The sequence below is a fragment of the Pristiophorus japonicus genome, chromosome 10 (assembly GCF_044704955.1).
Source record: "Pristiophorus japonicus isolate sPriJap1 chromosome 10, sPriJap1.hap1, whole genome shotgun sequence".
Lineage (NCBI taxonomy): Eukaryota > Metazoa > Chordata > Chondrichthyes > Pristiophoridae > Pristiophorus > Pristiophorus japonicus.
The window spans coordinates 220,260,718-220,272,464 of NC_091986.1; the positions used below are offsets into that span (position 1 = coordinate 220,260,718).

Here is an 11,747-nt window from a genome sequence, read left to right on the forward strand (position 1 = left end):
ATTCCTGCTTTCTCACCATACCCCTTGATCCCCCTAATAGTAAGGACTACATCCAACTCCTTTTTGAATATATTTAGTGAATTGGCCTCAACAACTTTCTGTGGTAGAGAATTCCACAGGTTCACCACTCTCTGGGTGAAGAAGTTTCTCCTCATCTCGGTCCTAAATGGCTTACCCCTTATCCTTAGACTGTGTGTGACCCCTGGTTCTGCACTTCCCCAACATTGGGAACATTCTTCCTGCATCTAACCTGTCTAACCCCGTCAGAATTTTAAATGTTTCTATCAGATCCCCTCTCATCATTCTGAACTCCAGTGAATACAAGCCCAGTTGATCCAGTCTTTCTTGATATGTCAGTCCCGCCATCCCGGGAATCAGTTTGGTGAACCATCGCTGCACTCCCTCAATAGCAAGAATGTCATTCCTCAAGTTGAGACCAAAACTGTACACAATACTCCAGGTGTGGCCTCACCAAGGCCCTGTACAACTGTAGTAACACCTCCCTGCCCCTGTACTCAAATCCCCTCGCCATTTGCTTTCTTAGCCGCCTGCTGTACCTGCATGCCAACCTTCAATGACTGATGTACCATGACACCCAGGTCTCGTTGCACCTCCCCTTTTCCAAATCAGTCACCATTCAGATAATAGTCTGTCTCTCTGTTTTTACAACCAAAGTGGATAACCTCACATTTATCCACATTATACTGCATCTGCCATGCATTTACCCACTCACCTAACCTATCCAAGTCACTCTGCAGCCTCATAGCATCCTCCTCGCAGCTCACACTGCCACCCAACTTAGTGTCATCCGCAAATTTGGAGATACTACATTTAATCCCCTCGTCTAAATCATTAACAGCTGGGGCTTTACTCTGGATCTAACCCCGTGCTGTACCTGCCCTGGGAGTGTTTGATAGGGCAGTGTAGAGGGAGCTTTACTCTGTATCTAGCCCCATGCTATACTTGCCCTGGGAGTATTTGACGGTACAGTGTGGAATGATAAATATACAATAAAAAGAGCAGCAAGACTTAAAAAAAAAACATTTTATTACATATTCTGCAGAAATCTTCCCAACCAATTGTACAGGACAGACTGACATCACAACACTGTAACATGATGAGCGAGGCTAGATTCAGTTCGCTGATTGTGAGAGTCTGAGGAGAATTTTTTCCGTGGTGAGAATGTGGAACTCGCTACCACAGGGAGGGATTGAGGCGAATAGTATCGATGCATTTAAGGGGAAGCTGGATAAACACATAAGGGAGAAAGGAATAGAAGAATATGTTGATGGGGTGAGATGGAGAGGGGTGGGAGGGGGCTGGTGGGGAGCATTAACACCGGCATGGAGCGCTTGCACCAAATGGCTTGTTTCTGTGCCTTCAGTCTGTGTAATTCGATGTGTACTTGGTCACGGTTGGCACCTCCCCTTCCGCCAACTGCAGAGCCGAGATAGGAAACTCAACACTGCGTTCCAGAGGGATCAGCGCCGACTCGAGATTCCCCTCGAACGGTTCATGACTCTACAAACGATAACTCAGGACCTCAACGCCCTGCTGCAGAATGAGTCAACAACCAACAATGTTTCTCCAGATCTGGGGAAGGGCGGTGGGAATCTGGAACACTCCTCCACAAAAAAACTTCAGGATGTTGGGGGGCAACTGAAAATTTCAAAACGGGGAGCGATAGATTTTTGATGAGCAAGGGTTACGAAACCAAGGTGGGTAGATGGAATTGAGGTGCAAATCAGCCAATTGAATGGTGGAACAGGCTCGAGGGGCTCAATGGCCTCCTCCTGTTCCTGTGTAGAAGAGTGAGTTTGCCATCCATCACAAGGAGCTCTTTGTTCTCAGTCACTGTACGGAGGGGGAAATATCGATGTGTGGGGGGAGGGGGGGGAGGAAGTGGTTAGAGTCGGATTCATTGTTCTCCACACGTGTCCTGACCCCAGGGTCAATACCAGAAGTCAACGTGGAGAATAAATCGAAGGCGATCCCTCAGTTTCAAGAGCACGTAGAGAGTTGTGGGCCTGTTAGATCATCCACTGATCCTGATCCTGCTCTGCGCCCTCCATGTCGATCTGCAGGGAACAAGAGTTTGCGGGAGTTAGTGCCGTACCCAAAGAGAAGAATAAATAAAGAGACTCGACTACGGTGCGAATCTCATCATAAACATAAGATCCTGATAATCAGGACCAGGAGTCGGCCATTCGGCCCCTCGAGCCTGCTCCGCCACTCAATGAGATCATGGCTGATCTTCGACCTCAACTCCACTTTCCTGCCCAATCCCCATATCCCTCGATTCCCTTAATATCCAAAAACCCATTGATCTCAGCCTTGAATATACTCAACGATTGAGCCTCTACATGCCTCTGGGGCAGAGAATCCAAAGACTCACAACCCTCTGAAGAAATTCTTCCTCATCTCAGTCCTAAATAACCGATCACTGAGACTATGCCCCCTAGCTCTGGATTCTTCAGCCAGGGGAAACAACCTCTCAGCATCTACCGCGTCAATCACTCTAAGAATCTTATATGTTTCAATGAGATCGCCTCTATTGTTCTAAACTCCAGAAGAGTATCGGCCCAATCTCTCATCCTAGGGCAACCCCCTCATTCCAAAGATCAATCTAATGAATCTCTAAGGCAAGTAGACCCTTCCCTTCCACTCGCCCCATTAAAAGTTTAACAAAGAAACACTTGCTTTTGTAAATCGCACCTTATCTTTCTGACACACCCCAAAGCACTTCACAAAGGCACAAGAGGAGGCCATTCAGCCCCTCGAGCCTGTTCCGCTCTTCAATCAGATCATGGCTGATCTGCATTTTAACTCTACCCACCCTCCTTGGTTCTGTATCCCTAAACACCCTTGCTCAGATCATCCATTGATCCTGACTGCCACCCTCCGTATTGATGAACAGGGAACAAGAGGTTGAGGGAGTTAAAAGCTGTCTTGCCGCCGAAGGACTGACCCACACGCTCCGACCCTGCCTCGCCGGAGAGAACCTGCAGATCTCAGTATGCATACAGACAGAGGGCTAGAAATTGGACCTCAGTCCTCCCATTTAGAATACAGTGCACTGAGGTTATGTAACTGGACTAATTATCCACAGAACATGCGTAAAATCCCACCGTGGCTGTTTGGTAATTAGACGTAGATTAAAAAATCTGGTCTTGATAAGAGTGACCATGAAGCCGTCAGATTGTCCAAACCCAACTGGGTCACTGACGTCCTTTCGGGAAGGAAACCTGCCGTCCTTACCCTGTCTGGGCCTACATGTGACTCCAGTCCCACACCCAACGTGGTTGACTCCTAATTGCTCTGTGAAGTGGCCACTCAGTCGTGTCAAACCCACTCACAACCCTTCAAGAAGGTGGTCCCACACCACCTTCTCAGGGCAACGAGGCCTGGGCAATAAATACCAGTGACGCCAACATCCCGAGAATGAATAAATTAAGACACGGATTGATCAAGGACAGTCAGCATTGAAATGTTAAGAGGTCATGTCTGACGAAGTTGATTGAATTTTTCAAGGAGGCAACCAGGAGGGTCGATGAGGGCAGTGCGTTTGATGTAGTGTATATGGATTTTAGCAAAGCTTTTAATAAGGTCCCACATGGCAGACTGGTCACGAACGTAAAAGCCCATGGGATCCAAGTGCAAAGTAGCAAGTTGGATCCAAAATTGGCTCAGAGGCAGGAAGAAACATAGAAACATAGAAAATAGGTGCAAGAGCAGGCCATTCGGCCCTTCGAGCCTGCACCGCCATTCAATAAGATCATGACTGATCATTCACCTCAGTACCTCCTTTCTGCTTTCTCTCCATACCCCTTGATCCCTTTAGCCGTCAGGGCCATATCTAATTCCCTCTTGAATATATCTAACGAACTGGCCTCAACAACTCTCTGCGGTAGAGAATTCCACAGGTTAACAACACTCTGAGTGAAGAAGTTTCTCCTCATCTCGGTCCTAAATAGCTTACCCCTTATCCTTAGACTGTGACCCCTGGTTCTGGACTTCCCCAACATCGGGAACATTCTTCCTGCATCAAACCTGTCCAATCCCGTCAGAATGTTATATGTTTCTATGAGATCCCCTCTCATTCTTCTAAACTCGAGTGAATACAGGCCCAGTCGATCCAGTCTCTCCTCATATGTCAGTCCCGCCTTCCCAGGAATCCGTCTGGTAAACCTTCGCTGCACTCCCTCAATAGCAAGAACGTCCTTCCTCAGATTAGGAGACCAAAACTGAACATAATATTCCAGGTGAGGCCTCACCAAGGCCCTGTACAACTGCATTGAGACCTCCCTGCTCCTATACTCAAATCCCCTCGCTATGAAGGCCAACATGCCATTTTCCTTCTTCACCGCCTGCTGTACCTGCATGCCAACTTTCAATGACTGATGAACCATGACACCCAGGTCTCGTTGCACCTCCCCTTTTCATAATCTGCCGCCGTTCAGATAATATTCTGCCTTCATGTTTTTGCCACCAAAGTGGATAACCTCACATTTATCCACATTATACTGCAACTGCCATGCATTTTCCCACTCACCTAACCTGTCCAAGTCACCCTGCAGCCTCCTCACAGCTCACACCACCACCCAGCTTAGTGTCGTCTGCAAACTTGGAGATATTACACTCAATTCCTTCATCTAAATCATTGATGTATATTGTAAATAGCTGGGGTCCCAGCACTGAGCCCTGCGGCACCCCACTAGTCACTGCCTGCCATTCTGAGACGGACCCTTTTATCCCTACTCTCTGCTTCCTGTCTGCCAACCAGTTCTCTATCCAGGTCAATACATTAGCCCCAATACCATGTGCTTTAATTTTACACGGTAATCTCTTGTGTGAGACCTTGTCAAAAGCCTTTTGAAAGTCCAAATACACCACATCCACTGGTTCTCCCTTGTCCACTCTACTAGTTACATCCTCAAAAGATTCTAGAAGATTTGTCAAGCACGATTTCCCTCTCATAAATCCATGCTGACTTGGACTGATCCTGTCACTGCTTTCCAAATGTGCTGCTATTTCATCTTTAATAATTGATTCCAACATTTTCCCCACTACTGATGTCAGGCTAACCGGTCTATAATTCTGTGTTTTCTCTCTCCCTCCTTTTTAAAAAAGTGGTGTTACATTAGCTACCCTCCAGTCTATAGGAATTGATCCAGAGTCGATAGACTGTTGGAAAATGATCACCAATGCATCCACTATTTCTAGGACTACTTCCTTAAGTACACTGGGTACACAGACTATCAGGCCCCATCAGCCTTCAGTCCCATCAATTTCCCCAACACAATTTCCTGACTAATAAGGATTTCCTTCAGTTCCTCCTTCTCACTAGACCCTCGGTCCCCTAGTATTTCCGGAAGGTTATATGTGTCTTCCTTCGTCTTCCTTCCTAAGTATTTGTTCAATTGGCCCGCCATTTCTTTGTTCCCCATTCTAAATTCACCTGATTCTGACTGCAAGGGACCTACGTTTGTCTTCACTAATCTTTTTCTCTTCACATATCTATAGAAGCTTTTGCAGTCAGTTTTTAATGTTCCCAGCAAGCTTACTCTCGTACTCTATTTCCCTCCACCTAATTAAACCCTTTGTCCTCCTCTACTGAATTCTAAATTTCTCCCAGTCCTCAAGTTTGCTGCTTTTTCTGGCCAATTTATATGCCTCTTCCTTGGATTTAACACTATCCCTAATTTCCCCTGTAAGCCACGGTTGAGCCACCTTCCCTGTTTTGTTTTTACTCCAGACAGGGATGTACAATTGTTGAAGTTCATCCATGTGATCTTTAAATGTTTGCCATTGCCTATCCACCATCAACCCTTTCAAGTTTCATTCAGCAGTCTATTCTAGCCAATTCACATCTCATACCATCGAAGTTACCTTTCCTTAAGTTCAGGACCCTAGTCTCTGAATTAACTGTGTCACTCTCCATCTTAATAAAGAATTCTACCATGTTATGGTCACTCTTCCCCAAGGGGCCTCGCACAACAAGATTTCTAATTAGTCCTTTCTCATTACACATCACCCAGTCGAGGATGGCCAGCTCCCTAGTTGGTTCCTCGACATATCAGTCTAGAAAACCATCCCTAATACACTCCAGGAAATCCTCCTCCACTGTAATGGTAATGGTCGATGGGTGTTTTTGTGACTGGAAGGATGTTTCCAGTGGGGTTCCGCAGGGTTCAGTACTGGGTCCCTTGCTTTTTGTGGTATACATCAATGATCTAGACTTAAATATAGGGGTTTAGGAGTTTACAGATGATACTAAAATCGGCTGTGTGGTTGAGAATGAAGAAGAAAGCTGCGGACTGCAGGAAGATATCAATCAACTGGTCAGGTGGGCAGAACAGTGGCAAATGGAACTTAATCCGGAGAAGTGTGAGGTAATGCATTGGGGAGGGCTAACAAGGCAAGGGAATACACATGAAATGGTAGGACACTGAGAAGTGTAGAGAAACAAAGGGACCTTCTCGTGCATGTCCAAAGATCCCTGAAGGTTGCAGGCCAGGTAGATGAAGTGGTTAAGAAGGCATACGGAATGCTTGCCTTTATTAGCTGAGGCATAGAATACAAGGGCAGGGGAGTTATGCTTGAACTGTATAAAACACTAGTTAGGCCACAGCTAGAGTACTGCGTGCAGTTCTGGTTACCGCATTACAGGAAGGACGTGATTGCACTGGAAAACGTACAGAGGAGATTTACGCGGATGTTGCCTGGACTGGATAATTTTAGCTATGAGGACAGATTGGATAGGTTGGGTTTGTTCTCCTTGTAACAGAGAAGGCTGAGGGGAGACCTTATTGAGGTTTATAAAATTATAAGGGGGTCTGGATAGAGTGGATAGGAAGGACCTGTTTCCCTTGGCAGAGGGGTCAATAACCAGGGGGCATAAATTTAAAGTAATTGGGAGGAGGTTTAGAGGAGATATGAGGGAAAATGTCTTCACCCAGAGGGTGGTGGGGGTCTGGAACTCACTGCCTGAAAGGGTGGTAGAGGCAGAAACCCTCACCACATTTAAAAAGTACTTGGATGAACACCTGAAGTGCCGTAACCTACAGGGCTACGGACCGAGAGCTGGAAAGTGGGATTAGGCCGGATAGCTCTTTGTCGGCCGGTGCGGACACAATGGGCCGAATAGCCCCCTTCTGTGTTGTAAATTTCTCTGATTCGCTCCCAGTGACACAAGTAATGGCGTAATGTGGGCCCCTCGCCCTGCCATCCTGTGCCCTAATTGCCACCGCGCACCTCATTTATCTCTCCGTCATCGGGCGACTCATTGTAATCGTTCATCTCATCCATGTCCTGCATGTCTTCATCCTCCTCAGAGTCCTCTTCACTGTCCTCGTCATCTTCATCATCCTCCTCTTCCTCATCATCATAGTTCTGCTGTGGGCAACCCCAACATACCATTAAACAAAAGAGACTCGACTGCAGTACAGGAAAACCTCCATTTCAATTCCACTCGAACCATTAAAGATTTAACAAAAGAAGCCTTGCATTTATAATCGCACCAGATCCCTCTAAATCAGCCCAAGGCACTTCACATGGGGACAGGAGGAGGCCATTCAGCCCCTTGATCCTGTTCCGCCATTCAATTAGATCACAATTGAGCTGCATCTTAACTCCATTTACCCGCCTTGGTTCTGTAACCCTGAATACCCTTACCCAACAAAAATCTACAAATCTCAGTTTTGAAATGTTCCAGTCTTTTGGGGAAAGTGTTCCAGATTCCCACTGCCTTTTATGTGAAGTGTTTCCTGACATCACCCCTGAACGGCCGGGCTCTAATTTTAAGGTGATGCCCCCTTGTTCTGGACTCCCCCCACCAAAGGAAATAGTTTCTATCTACCCCAGCAACTTCCGGCAGCACCTCCCAAATCCGCAACCTCTACCGCTTAGAAGGACAAGGGCAGCAGGCGCATGGGATCACCACCACCTCCAAGTTCCTCCCCAAGTCACACACCATCCCGACTGGGAAATATATCGGCCGTTCCTTCATCGTCGCTGGGTCACAATCCTGGAACTCCCTCCCCAACAGCACTGTGGGAGCACCTTCACCACACGGACTGCAGCGGTTCAAGGCGGCGGCTCACCACCACCTTCTCAAGGGGCAATTAGGGATGGGCAATAAATGCCGGCCTTGCCAGCGACACCCACATCCCATGAATGAATAAATTTTAAAAACTCCTTTAATCGTCTTAAACACCTGGATTTAATCGTCGCTTAGTTTCATACACAATGAATTGTTTTTGAAATGCAATGACTGTCATCCCATTGAAGCCATCGCTGGAACTCTGGGGAACTCCCTCCCACCTTTAACACGACCCATTTTACAACCAGCATATCCCCAACCTGGTTGGGCAAAACTAACTCATCGAATCGGACAATAGCGATTGTCACAGAAATCCGGGATCCAGTCAGACACTCACCTCGGAAGCAGGCTTTCCAATCGGGACCAAGGTAGTGTTCTTCTCAGCGATACTCTGCAACTGAGCACAGAATGCCAGAGGGAGAGAGAGAGGGGGGGGGAAAGAACATTCATCAGATCATAATCTTATGGGCAAGAGGCCCTTAAGCCTGACATTCTAAAAATGTTATTCGCCCAGCACCGTATCCAACGACAGCCTGAGTACCCCAAACCTCTGACCACAATCCCTCACGTTATTATAAACATTTATCACTCCGAGTAACATCATTTCTTGTAAAATCTGTTTTAAATTTAATTACCCACAGGCAAGCATACACCGACACTGACAAAGGAACACTGACATGCACAATACTGACACAATGACACACAGACACGACACTAACACGCGCGCACACACCGATACGCACAAGACACATATGCATACACTGACACACTCATCATCATAGGCAGTCCCTCAAAGCGAGGATGACTTGCTTCCATGCCAAAAAGTGATGAGTTTACAGGTGTTTCAATGAAAGACCTAATATTCCAGATTCCAAACTAAATCTTGAAGGGTGGAAGATGCCTGTGCGTGGATTTTTTTTTTTAAACAGAACTAGGTCTTGGTCCAGTGGCAAGGATTACCCAAGACGACTGGAGACCTGCTCTGCTGCACGGATCTAGTGCGCGCACATAGGGCAGTGTGGGCTGGCCCGTGCTGCCCCTGGGCTCTCGCCTCTTCTGCGCCCTGAACTTACGCCTCTCCCAGGTGCCGATCACATCCCTCTACACACTCACTCACAGACACACCGACCACACATGCACACACACTGACCCAAGCCTGATGCTGGTTCTCTTGTTGTTGTAGTTCATTTTCGTCCACACATGGTCGATCCAGATTAAACCACAGTGACTCCGTCACTCGGGGAAAGAGAGAGGGGAAAAGCGTTGACATCCTAGAGAGAGAGAGAATAATAAACTGCTGTTACAAATTAACCGAGAAAGGGAATTTTTACTGGTCTTTTATCTATTTGGACAGAAAGCAGTACTGGGAATCTGGGAGCTTTCCACAATTTTATACTTCTCTCCCGAGGGCTCAGAGTCTCGATGGTCTTCAATTCTCTCGCTCCAATAACCAGTCTTCATGCAGCAGTTCTGAGCAACAGCTATTCAACCGCTGTGGGGCATCAGAAACAAACCCGACCCTTCCCACATCTGATATCCGCACATACACTCAGCACCAGGGCACACCGACTAACACTCAGGAATGGGCCCCCCTGCCTAATCTTAGAATCATACAGCACAGGAGGAGGCCATTCGGCCCACGCCAGCTCCTCTGCTCTTTCCCATAGCTCTGCAATTTTTACCCTTCAAGTATTTGTCCAATGATACTTTTGAATGTAATTTGAATTTGAATGAAATTCTGCCATCTGGCTGTACCTTCAGCTGCCTGGGCCCCAAGCTCTGGAACCTCTCCGTCTCTCCTTGCTCCTTTAAGATGCTCCTGAACCCCTACCTCTTTCACCAAGCTGTTGGTCACCTGCCCGAATATCTTCTCATGGGGCTCGGTGTCAAATGTTGTTTGATAATCGCTCCCTGTGAAGCGCCTTAGGGGTTTAACTACAGTAAAGGCACTATATAAATGCAGGTTGCTATTCATTGACACTGACTGGACATGTGGGGGGGCCCGGGGGGAGGGGGGTCGCTTGTCCAACCCAACGGGCTGGGGCAGGACAGAGAGAGTGAGAGAGAGAGGGGCTGGGGCGGAACAGAGAGAGAGAGGGGCTGGGTGGCGGGCCGGGGGAGAGAGGGGCTGAGGGGGCGGGGGAGAGAGAGAGGGACTGGGGCTGGGGGGGGCAGACAGAGAGAGGGACTGGGGCTGGGGGGGGGGGGGAAAGAGAGAGAGGGGCTGGGGAAGAGAGAGAGAGCGGCTGGGCCTGGGGGGGGGAAGAGAGAGAGGGGCTGGGGGGGGGCAGAGAGAGAGAGGGGCTTGGGGGGGGGGGCAGAGAGAGAGAGAGGGGCTTGGGGGGGGGGCAGAGAGAGAGAGGGCTTGGGGGGGGAAGAGAGGGGCTGGGGGGGACAGGGAGAGAGGGGCTGGGGGGGAAAGAGAGAGGGGGGCTGGGGACAGAGAGAGAGAGGGCTTGGGGGGGGGGGCAGAGAGAGGTGCTTGGGGGGGGAGAGAGAGAAAGAGAGAGAGAGGGGCTGGGGGGACAGGGAGAGAGAGAGAGAGAGAGGGGCTGGGGGGGACAGGGAGAGAGAGAGGGGCTGGGGGGGACAGAGAGAGGGGGGATGGGGGGGACAGAGAGAGGGGCTGGGGGGGACAGGGAGAGAGGGGCTGGGGGGGACAGAGAGAGGGGGGTTGGGGGGGACAGAGAGAGAGAGAGAGAGAGAGAGAGAGGGGGGCTGGGCCTGGAAGGGGGAGGGGGACAGAGCGACAGGGGCAGAATCTCCAACACAGCCCAATGGCACCGGCACCCCACAGTGGCAGAGCGGAAGGGGCGGGGCCTGGTGTTCTGGGCGGGGTCAGCAGGGGACACGGGGGGGTTGTGGGCGGGGCTAAGAGCGTGGCAAGGGGCGGGGCCCGCTAGCTGAGGGCGGAGCCTAGGATGCGTGGGCGGGGACCGTGGGCGGGGCAAGGGGAGGTTGTGGGTGGGGCCGTGGGGATGTGGGTGGGGCCCGTGGGGATGTGGGCGGGGCTCACGGGCTGTGGGCGGGGCTCACGGGCTGAGGGCGGGGCCTGATGTTTGCGGCGGCGCTCTGGAGGTTCGCGCCTACCTGAGCAACTGCCGCTCCCCCCCACCTCGCCGGAAGTCGGTCCTCCACTGAATCCAGTCCCCTGCCGCCAGCGAAGCGACTGAAAGGTTCCGGTGCAAGGGTGCAGCACTTCCGGTGCCCGGGTGGATCCAAGCAAAGAGCGGCCATTTTAAACCCGGACCCGCCAAATAATTGTCCCCTCCCCCACCCGGCCCCGCAATGTGTAAATAAAATACACGGAATTTCAAACCAGGTCAGTTAACTTTTACTCTGAGACTGTTTCCAGTCACTTTAATAACTTCATCACCTTTAAAAACACACAAAACCAACAAATCTGAGGTAAATGCGACAGAAACCCTCACTTTCCTGACCAGACTGTCCCCCAGACTGGAAGGTGGTGGGTTCCAGTCCCACTCCAGGGGCTTGAGCACAAACATCCAACAGACCCTGCAGTGTGGTACTGAGGGAGTGCCGCACTGTCGGAGGGGCAGTACTGAGGGAGTGCCGTACTGTCGGAGGGGCAGTACTGAGGGAGTGCCGCACTGTCGGAGGGGCAGTACTGAGGGAGCGCCGCACT

General features: G+C 49.7%; 1 protein-coding gene across 4 annotated transcripts; it reads right to left on the reverse strand.

The window, feature by feature from the left end:
* Positions 1-1,029: 1,029 nt before the first annotated feature.
* anapc15 (anaphase promoting complex subunit 15) lies at positions 1,030-11,245 on the reverse strand. Of its 4 annotated transcripts, none has more exons than XM_070892589.1 (5): positions 11,192-11,245; positions 9,252-9,372; positions 8,439-8,498; positions 7,255-7,395; positions 1,030-2,078 (listed from the first exon to the last, which is right to left on the reverse strand). In XM_070892589.1, exons 2-5 carry the CDS (start codon positions 9,369-9,371, stop codon positions 2,031-2,033), a joined length of 369 nt encoding a protein of 122 aa, XP_070748690.1. In that variant the 5' UTR covers position 9,372; positions 11,192-11,245; the 3' UTR covers positions 1,030-2,030. The 4 variants fall into 4 exon arrangements, with proteins under 4 accessions (XP_070748690.1, XP_070748691.1, XP_070748689.1 ...); XM_070892590.1 differs by lacking the exon at positions 11,192-11,245 and adding an exon at positions 9,857-10,229 and having other exon boundaries at positions 7,255-7,392; XM_070892588.1 differs by lacking the exon at positions 11,192-11,245 and adding an exon at positions 9,933-10,228.
* Between the last annotated feature and the right edge of the window lie 502 nt (positions 11,246-11,747).

Excerpts from the sequence above, each read along its gene's own strand:
- anapc15 (XM_070892589.1), bottom strand. The coding sequence starts at position 9,371 with ATGTCAACGCTTTTCCCCTCTCTCTTTCCCCGAGTGACGGAGTCACTG. Across the intron at positions 8,499-9,251 it reads AGAACCAGCATCAGGCTTGG|TTGCAGAGTATCGCTGAGAA; the intron begins GTCAGTGTGTGT and ends TTCTGTGCTCAG. Across the intron at positions 7,396-8,438 it reads TTGGAAAGCCTGCTTCCGAG|CAGAACTATGATGATGAGGA; the intron begins GTGAGTGTCTGA and ends GGTTGCCCACAG.